Source organism: Urocitellus parryii, chromosome 8 (genome assembly GCF_045843805.1).
Source record: "Urocitellus parryii isolate mUroPar1 chromosome 8, mUroPar1.hap1, whole genome shotgun sequence".
NCBI classification, from domain to species: Eukaryota; Metazoa; Chordata; class Mammalia; order Rodentia; family Sciuridae; genus Urocitellus; species Urocitellus parryii.
The window spans coordinates 99,066,337-99,092,811 of record NC_135538.1 but is presented as its reverse complement, the minus strand read 5'-3'; the positions used below and the strand labels follow the sequence as shown (position 1 = coordinate 99,092,811).

General features: G+C 38.1%; 1 protein-coding gene across 2 annotated transcripts; it reads right to left on the bottom strand.

Moving 5' to 3' along the window:
- Nucleotides 1–669: 669 nt before the first annotated feature.
- LOC113191222 (glutathione S-transferase alpha-3-like) lies at nt 670–25,526 on the bottom strand. 2 transcript variants are annotated; one of them, XM_077801812.1, is made up of 8 exons: nt 25,358–25,526; nt 14,743–14,845; nt 8,615–8,671; nt 7,541–7,673; nt 5,578–5,713; nt 2,981–3,046; nt 2,796–2,864; nt 670–2,288 (listed from the first exon to the last, which is right to left on the bottom strand). In XM_077801812.1, the coding sequence occupies exons 2-8, from the start codon at nt 14,819–14,821 to the stop codon at nt 2,169–2,171; spliced, it is 660 nt and encodes a 219-aa protein (XP_077657938.1). In that variant the 5' UTR covers nt 14,822–14,845; nt 25,358–25,526; the 3' UTR covers nt 670–2,168. The 2 variants fall into 2 exon arrangements, with proteins under 2 accessions (XP_077657938.1, XP_077657939.1); XM_077801813.1 differs by lacking the exons at nt 2,796–2,864; nt 2,981–3,046; nt 8,615–8,671; nt 25,358–25,526 and having other exon boundaries at nt 678–2,288; nt 14,738–14,821.
- Between the last annotated feature and the right edge of the window lie 949 nt (nt 25,527–26,475).

Genomic DNA, 26,475 nt, shown 5'->3' with positions numbered 1-26,475 from the left:
TTTCTTTTATAATAGCCATTCTGACTGGGGTGAGATGGCATATCAATGTAGTTTTGATTTGTACTTCCCCAATGATTAAAAATATTGAGCATTTTTTTTTTGGTATTGAGTATTGAATCCAGGGGTGCTTAACCATGGAGCCACATCCCCCTTTTTATTTTTTTTTATTGGTTGTTCACAACATTACAAAGCTCTTGACATATCATATTTCATACATTAGATTGAAGTGGGTTATGAACTCCCAATTTTACCCCAAATGCAGATTGCAGAATCACGTCGGTTACACATCCACAACTTTACATAATGCCCTATTAGTTATTGGTGTATTCTGCTACCTTTCCTATCCCCTACTATCCCCCCTCCCCTCCCCTCCCATCTTCTCTCTCTACCCCATCTACTGTAATTCATTTCTCTCCTTGTTTATTTTCCCATTCCCCTCACAACCTCTTATATGTAATTTTGTATAGCAATGAGGGTCTCCCTTCATTTCCATGCAATTCCCCTTTTCTCTGCCTTTCCCTCCCATCTCATGTCTCTGTTTAATGTTAATCTTTTCTTCCTGCTCTTCCTCCCTGCTCTGTTCATAGTTGCTCTCATTATATCAAAGAAGACATTTGGCATTTGTTTTTCAGGGATTGGCTAGTTTATCTTTCAACATAGAGATTCTTAGGAGGAAAATTGTCTTTATTATACTGAGAAGGATGCTTGAGTTACTTAAAATAATTTTTTAAATGCAGTTTTATTGTCATTCTGACAAGGTAAGGTATATGATTGTATTTTATGATTTCCTGTTTTCCTTAAGACAAAATATAACTTCTTTCTATGGTCTTCTAAGTGACTCTGAGTCCTGTTCCCTGATCTCCCCCTCAGGGTCACTCTTCCCTGTCTTAAGCTTTAATGCTCCCCTAAGAGCCTGTGTTCTCTTTCCTCAAATACTTGATGATTGGCCTCTCTTCTTGGCCACTGATTGTGCTGATCTCTGCCTGGATTCTACTCCTGCTGCCCAGTGCTGGTGCCACCCCCCTCACTGATTGACCCTCCTGCTTATCTCACCTCAGATATCATTCCCCTCCTTGAGAAACCTATCTCACCCACAGATCCCAGCAGATGCCTACTGATGGTGCACTCCTAGCATTAACTCATGGTGAGTAGATGAAGTTCTGTCCAGAAGGCTATGTGTAAGTCCTTACCCTGACTATCTGTCAATGTGACCTTATATGGAAAGCGTTTCTACAGAAATAATCTAGTCGAGGTCACATTGAATTAAGGCAGCTCCTAATCAAACTGCTGGTGTCCTCATAAAAAGAGGGCAGTTTGGAAAGGCAACACACAGGGAGAATGTCCTGTGACCATGGAGGCAGAGATTAGAGTGTTGTGACAAAAAGTCAAGAAAGAATGGCAGGCTTCTATCAGATACTAGGAAGAGGCTAAGAAGGAGCTTTCTCTAAAGCCTTCAGAGAAACCATGGCATAACTCATGCATTGACTTCAGACTTAGCTCCAGAACTGCAAGAGAATGAATTTCCATTATTTTAAACCATCAAGTTTGCAAGAATTTCTTGTAGCAGCCTTAGGAATGTGATGCATATGGTATATATGATTTCAGATTAGAATTCTCTTTTTTTATTTGTTTCTATCACTAGAGTAACGTCCATGAGGGCAGAAACTGTATCTGGCTTATTCATCATTATTTACTAGCTCCCAGAGTACAGAATGTTCCGTATTAGATATAAATATGCAGGATGTATAATTGGACAAAAAGATTGGTAACCTGAAGGAAAATGATTCTTTACAAAATTTGTTGATTTAGGTGAGAAAGGAAACAAAACACAAAAAAGAAAGACCATTTTTGCATATCAGAATATGGTTTGAAAATTTCTACATAATTTTCTTTGACATAGTATATGACAGATGTTATATGACAATTTTTGGATATATGCTCTTTTTTATTTAAATTCAATATATCCTAGGAGGTGATCAGGATTTCAGACTTCATCAAAACCAAATAGATTGGATTGCAAAGAATTCTGCATAGCTCATTTCTAACTGAATTAGTACATTAACTTTGGAAAGCCTTTTTAGATTCACAATAATCAGTATCAACATTTAGGCAAAGCATTTCATTGTTACAAAAAATGTAGAATATTGATTTGGAATGTCCAGCCTTATTTAACCAAAACTCTTCTTTAATTCTTCAACAAATTTCTCATCTTCAAAGGGCTTCCTCTGGCTGCCAGGCTGCAGAAACTTCTTCACTGTGGGCAGGTTGCTGACTCTGGTTTTCAGGGCCTGCAATGTACAAGTACACAAACACCCATTAACACAACCCAAACAAACACCCATTAACACAACCAGGAAGTCTGCACCCCTCCTTGATAAAGACCAACGGAATCCCTCCATCAGCACAACATGCTGTCTGGGAAATAGACAACCAATGAGAAAAAAAAAGATAAGAGCTAGAAAATAAAGCTCCAATGACAATTTCCCCGTTTTAAAACTGTATATAGTTCCAGCTATCTTCTTTTCTGCCTTACACTTTAATCCTATAGATTCATTCCTGCTGTATGAAATAAGGAAAAACACTGTGCCTGCCACATGTAGATACAGAGAAGCACTCAAACGGGTGAGATGACTATATAGAAAAACTGAGTTAGAAATGATGATAGAAATAGACCAGCAAATGCAGGTGGCAGCCACTACAAATTATCACTCTGAGAGATAAAGATGGGAGTTGTTGAGGATGGGGATAGGAGAGGTAGGTTTGCAGAGAGAAATATGACGCCTGAGGGTAAGTACTCGAACTGAGGGAAGAAAAGATGGAAGGAGACTTGCTTGGATAGACTCAGTGTGCAAAGACAAGGGCATATGTGGGTATCAGGGACTCCAGAGAAATCATGATCAGAACCCAAATGGAATAGGGGGCTGTAAAGAGAAAGCTAGACCCTTGTTTTTTTCTCATTATAGAAGGCAAAATTTCAGCCTTGCTCAACGTCAGCCTTGCTCAGCCTGTTGCCAACCAGGTAGTCTTGCCCATGGCTCTTTAACACCTGCAGAATGGGAGGAGTCGGGTCATGAACACACATAGCCAGACTTGGGCTCCAGCTTGCCCCTGAGCCTCTCAGTCCAACTTTCCCCATATGCTGCCTCCTGGGAAGGTGTGGAGCTGCCCAGAAGATCTTTCTCGAGGCCCTGACTCATGAGGGAGAGTGAGAAGTGGGGCTCTGCTCACTCCTCTGTTAAAGCCCAGGGGACCTTCATTCTCATCCCCACATCTCTGGATGGCTCACACCTCCCACCCTGACCTGCATCTTCCTCCCACACCAAGGGCCGCACCATGTTTCTCTCTGTTCTACACCCTACCCCGGTGCAGCCCTGAAATTTGAGGATGTTCCTTTCCCTTTGTTCTATATGTAATATTCCATGGGCAACTGTTCTATCTACATGACGACACCTTTCATGTATGAGCACATCATCTCAGGGTTTCCATTTCTCCTCTTGTCTACTTTCCTAATGTCCTGGTGATATCTCTGGAATCTAATTACATTTCAGTTTGTCATCTGTCTTTTGACATTCGATCTAACCCTCACACTATGGCATAATCTGTATGTGGAATTATGTAAGGATGAACTGAACTGATGTCCAGAACTTGTTTTGAAATGCATGAAAAATGGTGTTTTATTTGTGGAAAAAGATATAGAGAAATGAAAAAGGTAACATCTAGAGTGTAAATTTTGCTGTCTCTGTGGAGTTTAATGGATCTTTGTCTTGTTGAACTTTCTTTCAATGTTTCTGGATATCTAAAAGTTTCACAAAAATTTTCTGGGTAATATATGATATTTGTTAAAATATCCTAGTAATATTGAGATCATGATGAATTAAGAGAAGAGAAAATAACACATGGCACTACTAATGAAAGATAATGTTTTGCCAAACATGCTATCAGATTATGTGTACATAAAGAAGTACAAATCATTGCTTGGTATAACAATAAAACAGAAGATCAAATTCATAATGTAATTTGCACTATTCATTTATGTTCAAGGGAGTCTTAAGTTTCATGTATGGATGACTTAGCTATAATCACTGGAAAACTTGTCATCAGGTGATGTGCCCTGAACCATCAGTTCTACAGGGCCAGGAGGGTGAATTTGAGGATTTAATCATACCTAAATTCTTACCTCCTTGCCTGAGATCTACATGCAAGAATTTATTTAACATTCACTGAATGAAGGAATGACAGAATGGTATAATACTCTGAAAGTGGGAATTAAGTAGTTAGTTTTTGTTTATGTTTACTGTATCAGTTATGGTCAATTTTGTTTTATAATTTTTGTCACATGATTTCAAGTAATTTTTATTTTGAAATAGTATCCCTTTATGTTCAAAAATAATTCTTAGTAAGATAGGTATATAATGAGGGAACCCGATTTCCTACCTTTTGTGCAACTTTCCTCAAAAATCTGAATGCCATGTCCCTCAATTCTATAGAACATTTTCTCTTACATCTTCCCTTCATCTTCTCTTCCTCTCCACCCCTCTGTCACCATCCCTGTGTGGATACTTTTTATCCATCGCTGAAACACTACAGTCCCCTCCTGATTGGCAGCTGGTCTCATGTCTCCTTATACACAGCAACAGAGATTTCCTGATGTGTTGCTTTTATCATATTGCTCTTGAGTCAGAAGACTGTGGTGCTTTGCATGATCTAGTCCAACTCCCAATGTGCTCAGATCTTCCCATAGCCCAAGTATTGATTATGACCATGAAATTCTGTTACATAAAAATTTCTAGATTGGATTACAGTAAAACAAAACTTTTTGAAAAATTTAACTTTGTTAAATTTGTTAAAAGACTAGTACAATGGCTGTTCAAAGTCTGTGTGTGCACAATGCCTTGAATGGAAGGGTACTAAATCAGCATGAAAGAAGTCCTTCTGGAAGTGAAGGCCAATGCCTAAGGAATCCCAGACTCTGTTTTTCTCCTGCATCTGTTATGGAATGAATATCGGTGGTCCCCCAAATTCATACGTTGTGATCCCAACTCAATATGATACTTTTAGCAGCTGGTGACTTTGGAATGTAATTATATCCTATAGAAAGAGCTCTCAAGAATGGCGATAGTATTTTTATAATGGGATCTTGAGAGCTCCCTTGACCCAGCTGCCATGTGAGGACACAGCCAGAGGTCAGCCATTCATGAACAAAGAAGCAGAGCTTGCCAGATACCAGTCCTTCAGGGCTTTGATCTGGTACTTCTCAGCCTCTAGAACTATGAGAAATAAACATTTTTCTTTTTCCTTTTTGGGGGTTTTGTTGTTGTTTGTTTGTTTGTTTTGAGATAAGTTCTCATTATGTTGGTCAAACTGAACTCTAACTCAGGATGCTCCAGCTTCAGCCTCCCAAGGAGATGGAACTACAGCCACGTACCTTCATGCCCAGGAAAGGTCTGTTGCATAAATCAATGCTCACCATCTATATGGTGCCGTTCACATAGCAGTTCTAAGTGCTAAGACACCTGTTAGGATTAAGACACCCTCTAAACTCTTAGTGGCCTCAGAGAGAAAACAGCTTCCACTTACCTTCTCAAAGGCAGGAAAATTTCTAGATTTCTCTTTGATCTGAGTAAGGCTTCCATCTTTGTCCCCAGGTGGAAGGAAAGGGTAATGAAGAATTATTTCATTCAAATCTGCCACACCTTCTGAATAAATATCAATTCTGAAAACAAAACACAGTAAAGCACTCTGTCAAATGACTCTTGCCCTATATTTTATACTTTAAAAGCCTAAGAGAATATAGCATCATGTAGTAGCAAAGGAATTCACCTCCAGTGGACACCTTCCATAAGCCAGTTACTCATAGATTAACATTTGTTTCTTAGAGCAACCTAAGGGCAGACATATATCTAAAATATCTGTTATACATATGGAGAAAAATAGCACCATTGAGTTCTCAGGGACAGTCTTGAGAGAACTTACTGTCTGTAACTACTGGTGGTACAAACAGAGATTCTTCCTCTGCTGTGGTGTGTTCTGCAAAACTTAGTGTGATTCCAGTACCTAAACCCCTGCCTCCTAGGTCAGCTCAAGACAGTCCCTGACCCAGCCTCTCAGACAAGTCCCTCCCCTTCTCTCATCTTATACAGCCCGGGCTCATTTTCATGTGCAATGTCAGGAGTTCTTCCAATTATTTCCCATAAATCACGTTCCCTAACTCTTTCCTTGTACTGTTGCCCAATGCTAATCATGTTTGCATTTCTTGGGACCCCACCCAAGACATTCCCTGACTTGGTGCAATTCTTTATATGGTTACAAAAAGTGCATAATATAAGAGAGTTTTATTTCTTTTGTTTCAAATAGGCTTTCCAAAAATTCTTCCTTAAATAGCTGCTTTGTTAATAAATATTCATGTCATAATTGTCACCCAATTAAAGTCTACTATTCAGTGATTTTTTTAGTGCATTCACAGAATTCTGCAAATATCAACACTCTCCAGTTCCAGAACATTTTTACCATGTTGGATGGATTACAAAAAAATGTATACCACCTCTTCCACCAGCTCTAGAAACTACTAATCTACTTTCTGTCCCTGTGGATATGAGTGTTCTACACATTCATACTAAAGAAACCATATAATATGTGGCCTCTTGGGTCTGATTTCTTTTATGTGACATAATGTTGTCAGTGTTCATCCATTTTGCCATATGCATCATACTTCATCTCTTTGCACAGAAAATACTATTCCATGGTATAACTGAAGAATCTTCCTTCATCTATTCATCTGTTGCACCTTTAGTTTATTTCCACTTTTTTGATATTTTGAACAATGTACCTATGAACATATGTATAGAAATACTACTCAGTATTTTCATTACTCTTGGGTATATCCCTAGTACTGGAATTGCTGGGGTATTGGTAACTCTTACTTTTTGAGGAACTTTCCACAGATTTATACAAGATTTTATTTTCAGTAAAGCAGTTCCAGCCCAGGAGGGAGGAGACCTAAACCCCAGTGCTGAATCAGTGGGCTTCTTCAAGTCTACATGAAAAGCTTTAGGTCACCCTCATGTCTTGACACCAGACTCCACCAACCCTCATCAAGCTGACCCGTCTGTAGAAGAAGAGGATAGCTTAGGTTCCTGCCTGTGAGTCTTGTACTTTCTGGAAATGGAAAATCAGGTGCTTCAGATCCTTCCTTCTTAGGCCTTCAAGTCTAGACACTAAAACTCTTCCCCTGTCCCAAGCTATTGCATAGTTTAACCTCTAAGCTAAGCAAATGGAATCAGGATTCCACCATCTTCCTGAATTCATAGTTCTCAGGATTTGCAAGCTTCCATGAACCGCGTCCTCTCTACATGACACTGCCCTGAATTCACTTCATGCTTACTCTTTCTGCATCTCAATAGCACTCTCCCATACTGACCTCAGTGTTTATGCCCAGGGTCAGCCTAGTGCTTGTCAGGATCCCCCTGCCTTGGTTTTTCTCACTCAAGGAAGGACCTAAATGCTTCTTGTGTTATCTGAAAAAATAGAAAATATACCGTACAGGGCTCTCTCCTTAATGTCCTTCCCATAGAGGTTGTATTTGGCAGCAATGTAGTTGAGAATGGCTCTGGTCTGCACCAGCTTCATTCCATCTATCTCCACCATGGGCACCTGCTGGAACATCAAACTCCCATCTTGTGGAAGGAGAAAACAAACAGAATGAGATGTCTATGGGTCAGACGTGTTCACAATGTATAACAGTTGTGAAAATGAAGATGCAAAAGGGAAAAATTATTGCTTGGTAAAATTTCAAGTAAGATACTATTTTATTTTTAGCTTTTTTTCTTTTTTATTCTTTTCCATCTTCTTACTTTTAGCCTATTATTCCATTGATGTTTTAATTTCCCATCCATCTAGACACATTTGAATATTTGTGTGTTTAGCTCATCTTCATGGATATTTTAGGAAGAAAATGGGGAACCAGTGATAGGGCAGGAGCCATTTCCATTCAACATAGGAATTTTGCACAGTCTCATGGTGTTCATGACATCAAGGACAGTTCAGAGAGATTTCTATGTGGGCCCCTCTGTGTGCTTTTCCAAAGACAGCATTGGACAGTGTGTGCAGGCTGGACCTTGTGTTCCTCACCCCACAGCTGGCAGAAAGGAAGAACGCTTTCCCTCCTCACTCCTTTACCTGGACTTCCATATTCAGCACAGTCATATTATCAATTCTGCAGTGCACTTGGGTAGTCACCTTGTCAAATCCCTTAAAGAAAAGATCTGAAGTTGATTGCTGGAGCCATTTCTGCTCCTGTCATCTAATGAGTGCCCCTGTGCATGCTTGGATGGGAAGGGAGGTGTGGGATCCTGAGCTGCTTGAAGGTCAGTCATGGAGCAGAAAGCATAACAAAGAAAGGAGAGGGATTTACAAGACCCTGGGATGGTTCCTTAGCAAGTATTCACATAATGGGTCTCACCCTTTTTAACACTGAGATTTGTCAGAACTTATATTTTTACCACTCTCTGCCTCTCCACTACCAACACTACCATCCTTAGATACACAAAGGGATTGCATAGTGTTTAAATCTTCTCCTAGGAACCCTCTTAAGAGGCATTTAGATATTTGTTCTCACTTTTTATTAACTTTTTCATGTCTTCTTGAGTTTTCACTAAGTTTTCTTCAAATTGGAAAGCAAACCAGTAAATGAATCTTTATTAGTGAATTCCATAGCAACACGTGCTTTTCAACTTGGATGGCTTCTTTCTGTACATAATATGAAGGGGGAAAGATTTTTTAGCTTGGTAGCTGATGATGACATTTATAATTTGTATTAGATCCATCAAAAATGCACAGAAAAGAAAAAAGAAAAAGAGAAATGCAATCAGTCACAAAAATAATTGTTCTCGTAGCTCACTTCGCCTCCATTCTATGTCCATGCATAGGTCATGATTTGGGAGGAATCTCATTGGAAGGAGGACAACTGAGAATCTTTTCTTGTTGTGGAGTTGCAATATCTCAGGAAACCTGTCTCTAAGATCAGAATGGTGTTGCGTGCATCTGTAGCATGAGATATGCCATAGACCCACAACCATCTAACATTCTGCCACAATCAAGTCTCCACTGTAACTAACATCATCACAGTCCCAGAATTCCTGCCATTGGTGAAACGAGTTCTAGTTTGTATTTATTTATTTATTTATGGTGATGGGGATTGAACCTAGGACCTTGTAACATGTGAGGCAAGCACTCTACCAACTAAGCTATATCCCCAGCCCCATGGATTCTAGTTTTTACACAGCTTTTACTCTTAAAGCTAGAATTGCCTCTTCTGGAAAATGTGGGGCATGTTAGAATAGAATTCCCAATTTTAGGAAACAATTGGAGTCCCCAAACTCATATTTTTCTTCTCTAAAAATTTTAGTTTTTGATATGACTGTGTGGGTTAAGTGTCACTTCTTTAATGTCCTGGCATCTTGACCTTGGACAATTTACTGAATTTCCTTATGCTTCAGTACTCTAATCCATAAAATGGTTTTATTTATTTATTTTCAATAAACTGGGTTTATTTATGATGCCTATGTTTTGGTTGATTTATGGAGTAAATCACTAAGGCCTGCAAATGACTAAAAAATGTACCAGGTGTCTCTTAAGTTCTTAATAAATCTAAGTCATCATTTGCATTTTGAAAGACAGCTGGCTATTTCACCATATCCTCCTTTAAAAAAACTTTTAGTTATACTAATACAGATGACCATGTACTTTATTCTTGAGCTGTATCCTGTAATTTAAGCCTTATGTGAAGTCACTCAGATTGGATTGGCAGCCAGTAATAAAGGATGTTTCTAGTTGATCAGAAGTGGTGCCCCGTATGAAATACAAATATGACAATCAGTTTTTTTAAATACAGTGAAATTAGCTTAATAGGCAGAATCTTTCAACCTAAAGTCTATGGAAGACTGGATTTTGATGTTAACATGACTTGGTTCCAGCTGTGGCCCTGTCTCATATTACCTGTGTGATCTAGGGATAATCACTTCACATTTATAAGTCTCATGTGGCTCATCTGTAAAATTATGTTGGAGCATTGTCTTAAATAGAATATTGCAGTGTTTTCAAAACACATGATACAGGCCTGATCCACATAACCCAAATAATAAAGAGCATTGGTGTTTGCAGTGACTAATGTATTTAATGGAGTTCTTGATAGTGAAAAGTCCAAATATTGGGGTTTCCTAGAATGCTTTTTGGAATAGTTTCTTGTGGATCTATATGATCATATAGGATCATATCACAGAGACAATGAGGAGGTGTGGGATAGCAGTTTACCAAGCATCCAGTTCATAGAAAACATAGAGGTGATGGGTAGTCATGGCAGATGGCCATGGTGGGTGGGGTGGACAAGTGTGATACTGACTGTGAGGCTGACAGGGATGGATGGGGCTGTAATGATCAACTTCTGGGCACAGACAGCCCAATAATCCTGAGTAAGGGTCTCCAGCCAGCCCTTGCCCACTACTACCCTCTTCAGTCAGCTGGGATAGAGAAGAGGAAGCTGTTGGCATCACCCCTTTCTCCTCTCCTATCCTGAGCTCCTCCTCCCCAGAGGATTGGAAAGCATCTCTGAGACTAAAAAGGTGGCACCTGGAAGATGGTGAAACCAGAGGGCTCCTTTACAGGAAGAAACAACTAGGATGATAAGCAGTTTTTATTTCTTGTGTCCTTGTTTCTCCAAGAAATTGAGAAAGGATAAGGTTAAAGTCCATGTGTTCTTAGAAGAATGGAGAAAATGTCATCTCAAGACTTTGGCAAGTGATTAGAGATTGTCAAGTGATTAGAGATTGTCTTGGGAACACTGAAGTCAAGAGCAAATTCTTAGAGCAGAAAGAGCTCGTGATGCTGAGAGCCAAGGAAACCATTTGACTAGAAGAAAGAACATGAAGTTGGGAGTTATGGGGGAGGTCACTCTAGGATTCTGGCTAGAGAAGGAGTTTGCGGCCAGCACTGGGTTCAGGTTAATGCAATAATATTTTTGAATTCCTCTTTTTTCTGAGTCATATGTTAGGGAAAAAGGAAAGATAAATCTCCATCCTCGAAGAGATGACAGTTAATGGTCTTAGATTTTAGCAAAGGACCCTTGAAAGTTGATCTAATTTTTGTGTTTGATCTAGAAGAATCCTGAAGGATGAGGTTTAAAAATCATGACTGAAGTACCCAATATGGAAATCTGATTGCAATGGATAAAATATTCCAAGATCACTAGATGATGCCATTTCCATGGAATGAATGCTGTGACAATGAGATGAGGGAAGTGGACAGGGACCTTGAGGGTAGGCAAAAAAAAAAAAAAAAAAATGGACTCATTTGTGCAATGTGGCTGAGAACTGGTGTTTGAACTTAGCTCTGGTGTCTCACTTAGGAGAGTGGGGAGAGGACTTTTTACATATTTCTTCTAGTCTTCTCCTTTTTTAATTGGTTAATGAGGTAGAAACCAATATAAAGAAGATATCAGTGACTCAGTTAAAACCTGGGCTACCTTCTGTGTGCTAGTCAGAGTTCTTAAAATTGTTGGATTTTACAAATATGAGATACCCATACATCCTTCAGGGACTCAGAATCTAGGCATGGGACAAGAAGGTATTCTACAGGCAATTCCAGTGTTTGTAGCTGTAATTCTTTGATACCAATTATCTCAAATTTAGTGTATTTATTTGTGGTTTTTGTTACAATTGGAAAACAAAGCTCTTTCTGTTCTTTTTGTTAATTAGGTTTTTTTTCCACAAGAAAGGAATATTCAGGGATGCATAAATAGAGGTCTTTGAGGGTTTTTTTTTTTTTTGCCTATTCTTCATGATCCAATGATGTACAATGCATATCTCTTTTAAAATGGGTTTCATTTAACACTGATGGGGTGGGGCCACTTCTCTGTCTCCATGACTAGACTGGAGCAGAAGCTGTGCCATTCTTTGTGACTTCCTTGCACTTAAAAGAGATTGTGATTCATAGTTCAAAATTGATAGATATTTGAATAAAAGAAAGCATGAAAAAAAAGACTTTGGTAAACCCATTGCTATGAAGTTAAAGTTCCTCTAAAGGGACATAACTGCACTCTGAAACCCTTGTTTTCTGCTGCTACCTGAATACAAGATTTCCTGAGTTTGTCCAGGAGTTCCTCCCGAGGAAAACCCTTGTTTGTTACCTGTTCCTCTATTCTAGACTAAATACCATCTTCTCAGTGTTGCCTCTAGAGGATAGCACTCAGCTGAGTCACAGAGAAACCTACTGGATCCTGCTTAAATACTAGCAAAAATGGTCTTTTAATCCTGCAAGATGCTTGATCTTGTCCCTTGTAGATACATAGGTTGCCCAAGGGCAGGCCTTGTCTGTTGCATTCATTGTATATCCTCAGGACCTCACACAGGACCTGGCTCTTTAAGTGCTCCACAAAATTATTGCTGAATGAATGTGTCCTATGGTTAACTGGCAGTTTGCTACTGTCTCCTGCCCCATCCTTCATGTGTGGTATGTATTTTCACTTTAAATGCATTCCTTTTTCTGAGATTGTACATTTAAATTCTATTATTATGAAAATTTCTGATATGTATAAAATAAAAATAATGTAACATTGCTCCTTACATACTTCAACAATGATCAGTTCAAGCCAACAGCTTTTCATCTATTCACCCACCGGATCTCCTTCTATGAAATAATTTGAAAAAAAATCTAAACTACCATGGACAGTCAAGTACCACATAACAATGTTTTGTTCAAACATGGACTGCTTATACAAAGGTAGTGCAATACAATGATAAAAGAACTGAAAATTTTCTGTCACTTAGTGAATGCACAGCTGAAGAAGGGCAAGATAATAGAAACTATGGAAGAAAAAAAAATTCACAGGGAAGTTTTGAGGCCTCAACAAACTCCTTCGAAATTTGAAAAGAACTCCCAATGTGGGAAAGTTTTCATTAATAGAGAATAATTTTCATGATGTACTCTTTCAAATAAATCTGTATGATGGAAAAAAGAAGTCAACCAGGCAAAGCACCATGGATATATTTCTGCACAGTGATACCTCCTCAGGATGAACATCAGACAGGTCCTTAGTGGCTAGTCACTTTGATCATAGGAGGTGACAGAGCCATGCATGTTACTGTCCTGAAACCCTCAATGGGACAAGATATGGAAGTAGAAGACCATGATATTGATGATCTTGAACCTTTGTAATGTGTGCACCTGTCTTAGTTTTTAACACACAAAAATTTAAGTTAACATAAAATATTAAAGTTTAAAAGCAAAAAAAAATTATAAAGCTACAAAGAAAATATTTATACCTGTACAATATGTTTGTGTTTTCAAGAATCAATAAATAGGATGGAATCAAACTAAAAAATTTCTTCTCAGAAAAGAAACAATCTGTGAGGTGAATAGAGAGCCTACATCCTGGGAGCAAATTTTTACCCTTCACACATCAGATAGAGCACTAATCTCTGGGGTTTAAAAGAACTCAAAAAGCTAAACACCAAAACCCACAAATAACCCAATCAATAAATGGGCCAAGGAACTGAACAAACACTTCTCAGAAGATGATATACAATCAGTCAATACACATATGGAAAAAATGTTCATCATCACTAGCAAGTAGAGAAATGCAAGTCAAAACTACTCTAAGATTTCATCTCACTCCAGGCGGAATGGCAGTTATTATGAATACAAAAAAACAATAAGTGTTGGAGAGGATGCAGGGAAATAGGTACACTCATACACTAATGGTGGGACTGCAAATTGGTTCACCCAGTATGCAAAGCAGTATGGAGATTCCTTGGAAAATTGGGAATAAAACCATCACTTGACCCAGCTATCCCACTCCTTGGTCTATACCCAAAGGACTTAAAAACAGCATACTACAGGGACACAGCTACATTAATGTTTATAGCAGCACAGTTCACAATAGCTAAATTGTGGAACCAATTTATGGTTTATCAATAGATGAATGGATATATACATAATGGAATATTATTCAGCAATAAAAGAGAATAAAATCATGGTATTTGCAGGTAAATGGATGGAATTGGAGAATATAATGCTAAGTGAAGTTAGCCAATCCCCAAAAAACAAATGCCAAATGTTTTCTCTGATATAAGGAGGCTGATTCATAGGGGGATAGGGAGGGAGAGCATGGGAGGAATAGACAAACTCTAGATAGGGCAGAGGGGTGGGAGGGGAAGGGAGAGGGCATGGGGTTAGAAATGATGGTGAAATGTTATGGTCATCATTATCCAAAGTACATGTATGAAGACATGAATTGGTGTGAATATGCTTTGAATACAACCAGAGATATGAAATATTGTGCTCTATATGTGTAATAAGAATTTGTAATACATTCCACTGTCACATATACAATTTTTAAAAATTAATAATAAATAATAATTTAGCATCATCAAATAATGAATATTTATGGTTCTAGTTTTGAATAAATTCCATAAATTGTGTTTTACAATTAAAAAAAAAAAGTCAAAAAAGTTCCACAAGTTGTGATATGTTTATTAAATTATTTTTAATGTTTATGCTCTTTGATGAGAAGATATATTAACTATTTATTAGATCAAGCCTGCGAATCTCTTAATATTTGGCAATTTTTATTTAAGGCACTATTCTTGATAGTGCATTCAGTAAGAAACATACGTAGCTTAGGCGAGAAAATCATCTGATAAAAAAAAATTAGGTACAATTTAATATGGCCTAATTCAGAACCTACCTTTACTCCAGCTGCGGCCAAAAGCCACTGGATAGACTCCATCCTGCCCCGTGAATTGAAGTAGTAAAGCACAGGCATGGCCATCACAATTGCTGTGTCTTGGTTTCTCTAAACACGAATGAATGAAATCATAATATCAGAAATGTACTTTAATATACTTTCAGAATAGCAGAACAGCACCAGCTGTACTGAAGAAGGACCTGCCTTCTTTGTGGCAGGGTTGGAGAAGTTCTTGGAATGTACTACTAGGTCCAATGGGTTACCTCAGATGGCACCAAACCAGTCTCATTTCCCCTTTGGTTAAAATGTGACTGTTCTTGACAGCCTCAAAGATCACAGTGGATAGCAATAATGCCTGAATGTAAGTTAGTGGGCGGAGGAAGAACTGGAGAACTAAGACTGAATGAAAAATGAAATCTATCAAATTATGCTATGTCTAGGTATGAATATACCATAATGAATTTCATATATAAATAAGTACTCAATTATAATATACAAATTAAAATAACAATAACAATAATGGAAGAGTAGAGTAGGTCAGGAGTAGCAGAGGGAAAGGGAAGGTACTGGGGAATGAGATTGATCAAATTAGTTAATGTGCATGTACAATTATGGCACAATTAATCCCACTGTTAGATATAACTATAATGTACCAATAAAATTATTGAAAACCTCCTAATTATATCAGCCCGATACTAATCTCTTTGGATATTGTATTATTAATATTCACAATAGCTTCGGGCACCAGTTAGTATTATCTTTACTTTTCAGTAAATGAAACTGAACATCATGGAAGTGAAATGTAATATCCAGTCACACCAAAGTCACCAGGGGACATGATAAATCACAACATGAAACAAGAACAAGGAGGGTCTAGAACCACACAGGTGAAGGCCTTGAGAACTTTCGAAGGCTCTGAAATCAGAGGACAGCAAGGACCAAGAGGATCAAAGTCACTGTTCAGTCCTTTGGCTGTTAGGCTGTATTGCATCAAAAGTAGAAATTAGGCTTCAAGATTTATTCACTCATAGCTCCCAGTTTCTTCCACAGGCAGAGGTTGCTGATTCCTTGCTTTTTTGGAACTCCGTGCTCTACTCTATGGCTTATATTTTGTCGTGTGATCTAGCAAAACAGATGGTGCTGCATTCACTTGACTGTAAATGGAGTGGAGTTAACATCCATTTAGTGCCAGCCATACATTAGGATTCCATAAATTTATCTACAGTTTAACCTAAAAGGAGTAAATCCTCAGGGGACTTCATGGAATATGATCATTTTACAGTTGGGGATAGTGTGGTTTCTAGAGGAATTTGTCCAAATGAAGTGATGGACCAGGAGTTCAAACTCACCTCTGTTCAAAACCAAAGTCTAGGCTTGATTTTTCTGTTACTGATTTTCAAAAGATGCACTGTAATCCTTCTGTGCATCATGAAATTCATTAATTTTGTAAATGAAGTAGAAACGAACAGCAATATCAGGGTGCGGAAAGGGTAATTAATATTTGGAGAGTGTTTCACTTCAGTTATGTGTATGGAGTGTGCATAGGAGTATGCGCATGTGTGTGCTCAGATGGCCATTGTAAGTGGTACGAGACACACTGATGGCATTATTGAAGGACCTTCGATGGCCCTCCATATGTCTCAGGCTACACAGAACATGGGGCACAGCGTAGAATCAGAGAATGAAAATCAGTGGTTCTAGGAACTGAGGTGACTTTACTATCATGAGTGTGAATACAATCACACAAAACTTACTGAAAACAGGAGTCCCTAATGAGAAGAGTTCAAGGAGTTCAGGGAAAAAATTCTGTCTTCTTGCAAAGTTTTGTCATTGAATTTAATGCAAAAAATATACTTGTCTTTACCATTAGATGTACTTATGAAAATTATGTGTGATTGAATTTTAGGCATCAAAATGTTTTAAATTCCACATTTTAAAATGTGGCACACAGACAAAAAACTAACCTTTATGAAGTATAAAATCATTTAGAAACACCTATTTAACTCTCAGTCTGTTAGGAAGTCTATTGTATGTATGAGGAAAGTGGAGAAGGTGTGTTCAGCACAAGGAAAGGGAGAGTGAAGCTCAAATTATGTAATACGCATGTACAATTATGTGTGTTGAGCTGCTCAGGAGCTGAGTTCACAGGACCACATGATCCTCATCCTCACACTGTGCTCCCTCAGCTGTTGTCTGGATCCTGTTACACAGGGTGATGAGTTTTACCTTACATAAGGCTCTATCATGATGCTCTTTCTTCTAAGTGACTTTCTCCAGCTTCTGAATGTGAGGCTTCCAAAGGCCAGGCCTAGACTGGGACAGAAGTCCCCATGAAGCTTTGCTAGGTGGACAGAAAATGGAACCACTGGATGCTTTGCTGGGGTCCCACCCAAGTTTCTCACTCATAGTCAATATCTAGTTGTGACTGTCCCCTCCATGACTGTTAGGCAAGAGATAGACATGAACAGTGGGTCAGGACTTTAGGAAAATACCCAATACAGAGCAAAATGGTTCATCATAGCTCTGACTTGATGGAGCTCCAAGGTCTGACAAGACAGCTATTTTAGGACCCTTGCCTGGTCTCAGCTCTATAAACTATTCATCCTACAAATGGAGGAAGATCGATGAATTCAAGGGCCAAAAAACAAAGGGCAAGGATATGTTTGCTCAGAAGGGCTTAACTGCTAAGGTGTTTTCAACAAGACCCTACACAAACAACATACAGCAGAGATTTCCAGGCTGAGGAAAGCAGGATGATTCAGACTGGAGCCCCCTGACCTTAAATCTTGTAAAACTAGACCTAATTAAGACCTTTCCGTCAGGCCAAGATAACCAAGAGTTGCCCTTAGGTTGTTAGCTAATGTAGTCTGTCGATCCAGAGGACAGAGACAATACCTGGGTGGGGCCTTTTAACAATCTCCCTCCCACCCCGATAAAAGCTGAGACACAAAGAAGTATGTTGTTACTTTCCCCTCACTCTCCCTTAAGGCTTCGTCTCCCCTTTTCTTTCTCTTTGAATAAACTTAGCTATACTTTCACTAAGTCTTGGGTCTTGCTTGAAACCCTCTGATGTGAAAACACAGAGTTGTGAACACAGTATATTCTCTCTGATAGGATCTTATCTCAGGCCTCTCTATCCTCTGTTACCACAACCACCTGGGGATAACTTCTGGATTCCTAATGCAGAGGAGCATATTGAAGGTAAAGAGGGATGGCTACTCTCCTGCTCACACACTTGAGTGATGGGCTGTTTGAACTCTTCTGGTTCCACCAGGGCTTCTCCACTCCAGCTTGGAACTCTCCCCTTCCTTTATGCTTATCTCAGGACTTTTACATATATTCCCAGCCAGAGTCCTGTAGCCACCTGAAGACAGGAAGCAGAGGGAGCAAGGAGACATAGAATTCATGAACAGCTTTTCAGGGGCTTCATGGGAAGAGAAAAAAATGGTAAAATGTGCCAGGCGCAATGGTTCATGCCAGTAATCCCAGTAGCTTGGGAGGCTGAGGCAGTTCAAAGCCAGCCTCAGCAACAGTGAGGCGCTAAGCAACTCAGTGAGACCCTGTCTCTAAATAAAATACAAAATAGGGCTGAGGATGAGGCTCAGTGGTTGAGTGCTTCTGAGTTTAATCCGTGGAAATCCCCACCCACATTGGTAAAATAGTCTCTTGCTTTCCCTTGACAACTGTAAAAATGAGTAAATTAAAGACTAGAATAAGGATATTTGCCTCATTAAGATAAATGGTCTTGTTTTGAAAGAAATATAATCTATGACAATTCTAGTAGTAGGTTAAAGAGTTATGTCTCTGGGATGGTGTCCATTTCCTAAAATATAGAAGGGTGGTTTATAGAGAAATCACTACTTCCCTTTTAGCATAGGTAACTTAGTGTAGATTGTTTAATTTCTGTTAATTTCCTTTTCTGAAAATACATAGAGTTACAGCTAACTTGGAGGACTTTTCAGAAATTGCATTGAAATAATGTGCATACACTTGTAATTAGGCACTCGTACATGGATGCTCGCTGTTTCTTCAGTTCCTGGGCACTCACCTGTGTGCACCTGGACTCATTGGGTAGCCCATGAATCCTTTCTCTTTCCATTCATCCTTCTTACCAACTGACCATCCACCCATCATGTACTATCCATCTATCTCTATCTCTGTTTTGTCTAGAGAATTCTGGAGCAGTTTCTGTGTACCAAGCAAGGATGATGGCTACAGGGAGCAAGGTCTGACTTGGTCTCTGCCAGGAAAGGGTTTAAATCTAGTCAGGGACACAGCATTATAGACACCTGACAGATCAGAATGACTCTGGAAATGACTTCACTTTATGGGTCTCTGGGAATTCCAAACCAGGATCTGAGACCAGGTAGCCAGATTATCAAAGAAAAGGAAATGGGTAGAGAGTACTTCCCCATCAAGCAGTTGCTAACATCTCCAGGGAGGGGAAGAATCACACTCTCCAACACAAGGAATTGCCCTCCTGGGCAGCTTTGTTCCTGCCTTTTGGTCATGTAGGCATGTTAGGAAGAGGAGAATGAGGAAAGGATTAAAAAAATAAACAGACATTTATAAAAATGCAAGACATTCCATTCCCAGGGTACTAGCTTTGGGTCCCCAGTTTCTCTCTGGAGGGAATCTCTCTCCCCTTGCCTCCTTTCTCTCTTCTGTGTCTTAAACAAAAATTACATTCTACTCTTGCCTTAGCATTTCTAGGGTGTTTAATCATCAACACTGGGGGAATGAAGACCTGAACCTGATTTCCATTTCTGGTATCAGAACCGTGATTCTGCTCACCAGGTAAATCAGCACAAGAGGAGAATCCTGCCAGCCTCAGAGAACTGAGGACCCTGCCCTTTTACCCAAACAAGCTGCAGAGTACCAGGGTAGCCTCTCTTTCTCCAGACTGAATGGATTTTACACCCCAGGTGTCTGTTTCCTACACTGTAAACCAGGATCACAGCTCATCCTTCTCCAAACCCTCTCTCTGCAGCACCTTGCAACACACTTTTCTTCCTTGTCATTTCAGTATCTTCCCCCAGAGGTGCTGCACTATGTCCTGTGATTCTGGTAGACCCTGGTTTCTCTGACACCTGGATTTTCAAACACTCTCCCTGAAACTCAGTCTCTCCTTTATAGAAATGTTCCTTCTTCTCAATATTAACATTCATGCAGATCATTGCTGGCTTTTAAATTCTAATTCTGAAGACTCATGCATTCCAGTTAAGTGTTCCTGTGCTTTTAAGAACTAGTTACATGCTCCAGTGATTGGGGGGTCTTTGCACGTAGACTTCTGAGTCTTTGCACTGGCAAATCATGTCTCCCAGTGACCCTCAGCTGGGGTGATACTGCTTCACCTGCACTGAGGATGGTGGGCAATGTCTGGAGAGGTTTCTAGGCATCAAGGTCTACACAGTGGAGGAATAGGAAATGATACAGCATCAGGTGGGGTGAGGCCAGGATGCCTCTGAATATCCTTCCATAGGCAGGACAGCCCCCCACACTCAGGCCAAATGGGTAGTCTTGTCAAGGTTAAGAAAACTTACCTTAGTCATTCTCCTGTTTTGCCATGAGATGGTGAACCCCAGAAAGGTAAGACTTGCCATCTGGTTAATTAGTAGCAAAGAGTGAAATAAAGTCTAGTTCCTCTGGTATTCAGACTACCTTTCTATATCATCATAAATATGAATTTTGATCTTCACAGGCTAAGTTGAATTACAGTAACACAATTCACAGTTGTGTGTTGACGACTTTTATAGAAAAAAACAACTTTAGCATAAAGTTAGATTAGTAAATGGCCCTTTACTAATTTCTCACAAACATTTATTTATCCAGTATAGTAATTTGTAGAAGTGTGTGTGTGCAAAATGTGATTAAAAAAAGATTTTTTAACAAGGCCTCTGAACTTGAGCTGGAGCTTCACAGAGATGCCTACATTTGTAGGATAAGAGAAGTTACCAATTGGTCTCATGGTAACAGCTGACAGAGGGGGAAAGAAAGGGGAGAAGAAGTTCCCCTTGAAGGGTTAACTGCCTAGAGTAATGAAAGAAAAAGCTGCTTTTATGTGAACTTCTGCAGGCTGTGAACTTCTGAGCCCCTCACCTTACATGCTGGATATAAAGTTCTGAAACTACCTATACTTGGGTTCAGGGGATTAATTCATTACAGCAAAAGCTGTACCCTCTGAACCTGGCTGTGGCCAAGTAAAACTGTTTTCTGTTATCTTTGGTGCCTTGCCTTATCTGCTGTCCCCTACAACATTAATACAACAGTAAAATCTCTAAGGCTTAGAAAAGGATTTCTTCTCTCTTTTTGACCATTCTGAAGCCATCTAGGTTTCTGTGTTATCTTTTTCTCTTTGTTACCAAAAATTTTCAGCAAAATCCATACCGATGAAATTATGTCCATAGTTAGTGTTTCTTGCTGTGCAGAGGAAATCCCACTGAACTAGGAATGCTCATTCCCAGAAATCATGGCCAACAGGGGAGAAAAGATTTGGATTGCAGAATGTGAGCAGGAAAGGTAGGCCTGGGTCAGAGCAACAGAGGATAGTCAACTCCCCAGAGGCACGTCTTGTGGTTTAGGCCATCTTGATGTAGTCCTTTTTCATTTGGTTGCAGTGAGTCAGTCCTTGATGAGGTGTTTCAGTAAACTGTAAACTATGGGGAAGGTATTCTTTGTTTTCCTGGAACACGCTATGAAAAAATTTTCTTACTAAAGAGCAATTATTACTGGATTCGTACTGAGGATTGAACCCAAGGCCATGAGCATGCTAAGCACATGCTCTACCTCTGAGCTACATCACTAGCCCAAATGCACTTTTTATCGACAATGTTGATGAGCTCTTGACAATATATGAGAATTCCCCTTTTATTAAGAGTCCAGAGTTACAGGACAAAATGTATAGGGTTTTTGTCATGATTTTAAATGGAGAAAGATGGTATCTCCCATGGAGATAGGCTTTAAACTGGACACAATTGTGGGAAGAGCTCTTGAGATATGGCAGTGTAAGAGTCAATACATTTTACCAATTGAACATTTATATCATAAATGCTCTAGAATTGGTCAGATTCTATAGACATTGGTATGATTTTTTTCCAGTGAAATTGGAACTTTTATCACTGTATAATCTCCTAATTTGGACTTATTATCATTTTAGAAGCACTTCCATAGCTGTAGCTCATCTATAAAAAAGGCTTTTATCCAATGAGAGAACCTATGAATCAATACTAATAAACATGTTAATAGTGCAGTTATACAAATATGACTCAAAGAATGAGTCATTTTAAAAATGGTTAAATACCATTTTTAAAAACCATTTTTCTATGTGATGTAATAACAAACAAGGTAGTTTATTTTTCTCAGCCTTCCAAAGGTCTTGTGGGATGTTTGAAGTTCTTTTGAGACCCAAAAGACTTAATTTTAGAATTTGATTTGGAGAATTTTGTCATATATTAAGGGTTTAAAACACTTGATCAAAATAGGATCATAGGTCACTGTGAAATAATAGCTATTATTTAGTCACTGTGATTTATGAACCAGATTTAACCACCTATAAAGTGTTCAAGACTTTCAAACAAATAGATTTAAAAAATGTAATTCTTCAAAGTAGACTCAGTTTTTCCTTTATCAGAACTTTAAAAAAGACAGCAAAAAAATTTTTTTTGACAAAACACAAAATCTGTGCTTTTTAGGTTAATTCTCAAAAAGTAAAGAAAAGCCTGTACTGTGATTGTTTCTCCTTAAGGAAAGCAGTTTAGATCACTTGGGAGTCAAACTAGTTCCTGGAGCAGAGAAGTACATGACTTTTAGAAACAGTGAAAAGCACACAAAATGATCTGGTTACATGGAATAATCTGAATGCATTAAGAAAAGCAAAAAGCAAAGAATAAAGTTATTTTGGCTGTTAGCACAAACATTTTTAATATCATGCCCTAACAGCAGAATCAGAACTGGGGAAAAATAGTACACCTATAGGAGCCAATAAAAGAGTTGAGGGAGTCGTGCTTACATGTGCATTGCAAAACAGGAAAAGCCAAAGTTCAAAAGATGGTTGAAAATTTTTTGAAAAGCAGATTTTAGAATTAAAAACCAAACTTCTTGCAATTTTTTTTTAAACTAAGAACAGATCACTATTTCAAGAAAACCCTATTGTTTTAAACATAGTGGACAAAATTTTGTTTTCAATATAGTATGTGGATGACTAAGTTTTAGACAAATCTACAAAAAGTTTTCTTTTAATAGCCAACTTGGTCACATACAACTCTTCTTTAATAAGATTTGTCCTTTACAAACCTTTTATGACTTGCTTAAATCTTTAGTTTTATATTATACAAATATTTTTCGTTCTGGAACAATCCAGTCCTTCAACTTTCAGATAAAAATTTTATTCTATCATGCCAGGCATGGTGGCACATGCCTGTAATACCAGCGACTTCAGAGTCTGAGGCAGGAAGATTATGAGTTCAAAGCCAGCCTCAGCAAGCGAGGCACTAAGCAACTCAGGGAGACCCTGTCTCTAAATAAAATACAAAATAGGGCTGGGGATGTGGCTCAGTGGTTGAGAGCCCCTGAGTTCAATCCCCAGTACCCACACACACAAAAAAAAAAAAAAAACATTTTTTTTTATTCTATCACAAAATTCTTTTTAAATTTCTATACCAAAAATATATCCTCATATTTATAACATCCTTTGTATTTTTCCCACTACTTATTAGTTTCTTTTGGTCTTATTTTTATTCCTTTTATTAAATTTACTTAAAATCCTAAAAAATTCTGAATTTAGATAAACTTTGCCTTTTAAATAAAATATTTTGTCTTTTTATAGTTTTTTATTAACAACTTATTTTTTATATTCTTTGTACAGAGAATTGCATGTTCATTATACTTTTAAACTCTTAGTGAAAACTAGTGAGCACTGAGAGTAGTCCTATATCAACATTTACCATTTTATAATTTCTAGAAAGATATGTTTTCTCAATTTCTTATGATGATTAATAGATTTTATATATTTAGGTTTTCTATACCAAGTAGAAAGAAGATGTCAAAATATATGTAGTTTTATAATTAGTAATTAATGTTTTTGTATTTTAACTTACTTGGAAATGACTTAAGAAATTTTATAAATATCTGCACAACAATATAACTTTATGATCTTTAATTTACCAAAAGATTTTTGAAACTGTTTTTAGTAGATATCTATTATATAATTATTGTTTTGAAATAGTTGGTTTTTAAACTTTGATTCCATTCCTTTATATCATATATAATTTACTTAATTTTAATAATTGTGTTTGACTTCTTTATAAAGTTCTTAGTTGATACTTTATTTATTTTTTAAAAGCAAAACTAAGCTAACCACTGAGCCATAACCACAGCCCTTTTTATTTTGAGACAGGGTCTCACTCAGTTGCTTAGGGCCACACTAAGTTGCTGACACTGGCCTTGAATCCTGCTGCCTCAACCTCCCCAAGTGATTATAGGCATGCACCACCATGCCTGGCTTTAGCTAACCTTGTCTTAACCAAGGTCTTTGAGACATCAGATGCAGTATCCTTCCCAATCCCTCCTTCTCCCTAGTTAGGTGGTGTCCCAAGCACCTATATGGCTCTCAGGGCAGCTATGAAACAGGGCCCATCTGGTCTGGGGCCTTTGATTTATACACTGGGTGTAGAACCTAGAACAGAAGACAGGCAGCTGTGAATGCTTGTAGGCTCTGATTCCTTCCACAATGGCCAGCAGGCAGAACGCAGCTAGGGAGAATAGCCCATATTGGTTTAGCTTTGTCTTGTAGCTGGTGGCTTAGAAGTTTCAGATACATACATATGTCCCCAGGTTTTATCATGGCTACCTGCCTCCTTAGAATATGGAGGCTTAAAACTGAAGACAGCTCACAATAAGAAATGACCAAGGATTTTGGAGCCTAACAGCTGGCCCTTACAGCTTTAACTCACTGCCAAGTCAAGCAAGCATCAGATATATAAAAGAAACAACTGTTTTATGACCTTACATCTAGCAGAGAGAATATAATCTGCCTGACTGGTAGATCCAAGCAAAAATGTCCATTATATTTAAATGCTGACAATTTTGAACATATTTTTATTTCATTTTACTATTTAAAATCTAGCTTTATTTATCAAAGATTTATTGACCCTTATGAACAAAAAGTGGTTTGGATTAATTACTCTATATGGATTTTAAGAGGATAATTTTTGTTTCTTATAAGTGCTGAATTAATTTGCTTAAATTAACTAAAGTATAGTTTTTATAAATCAGTGGTAGAAAAAAGTCACACATTTATAAAATGTACATATATAGACACAAATGCATGGACAGAAATAGATTTTTTAGTTTTTGTCTGTGAAGCTCATAATCGTATCTAGGTCCTGTATTTTAAAATAGGTAAGTTGGGGTTGGAAAAATGAAACAAATTAAGGTTAAGAAAGAACTTTTAAAGACTTAATTTGCTCAAATTTTAAATAGTGAAAGTAGTGTCAAGGGAGTTTTTAGAAGCATATTTTAGTTTTTCTTTCATTTTGTTTTTGAGTATCTAGTACATTTTAGTTCAGTTGAGAAAGCAGGGAAAAAAAAAAAAAAAAAAAACAACCAAAACAAGTTACTTACCTTTCTTTCTTGAGCCAAAGGAATCTTCTGAGAAGAGGGATTTAGAGAATATCTACCTAATTTTGTGGTGTTTATATTTGAAGGACAAGATAGGCATCAGGTTGCCAGAAATAGAGAGAGAAAGAGGGAGGGGGAGGGGAGAGAAAGAGAGAGAGAGAGAGAGAGAAGAGGGAGGGAGAGAGGGGGAGAGGGAAAAACACAACAAGCAATGGAGCGCCCCAGTGTGGCAAGAGAGGTGTCACAGCATTTATTTATTTATTTATTTATTTTTTATTGAGATGGTTGCTAGGTAATCTGAGAATTACTTTCCCTGAAGGAAGCCATAGTTGATTTTCTATTTAATCTCTTTTTCTTTTTTTAAACTACCAGTTTATTTTATTTGGCTTTACTTTGCTTTTCCAATTGAAAGCACACATAGATCAATTTGGAGGTGTTAAAAGATCCCCAAATTGTTTCAAATCATGCAGTTTATAGTAATCTGTGATGGAAGCCACAAGAAACTGATACAGTCTTTCCCACATTCTGCCCTACTAGCCTGGGATTATTTTCAAACAAATGACAGATACTATATCACTTTGCATATGCTGGCATTTATGTCTAATACTTCAAGACTGTTTACTAAACATAATCACATTTTTTAACCATGCCAAAAATTTATAATTCCTTAAATTCAGCAACTATTTAGCATTCAGATTTCTCCAGTTGTTCCGTAGAATTTCTTTAAAGTTGGATTATTCGCATTAAGACCCAAGCAAGGTCCACATAAGGCAGTTGAGTGACAAGAATAAATGTATCTGCAGATGTGACTAAATGAACACAGAGAGTCAGGCAGAAGGTGTGGGGATGTGTGAGGAGTTCTCAAAGCCCAGAGTGAGGAGGTGCAGGGTGTAGAGGCACTGGAAGGGACAAAAGGTGACAGAGAATGGTTCTGTTCTGTTCTTTGTTATTTCCCCATCTCTTAAAAACAAAACTAAAGAACCTATAGTAGACCTAGAACTCTTCAGATGCATGTAAGGAAAAAAAAAAGCATGTTTATATCATGAATAAAATGGTTCCAAATGAAAAGAAAATTTCATCATCCATTTACTCAGAAAAGTATCAAAAAACACAAAGAACTT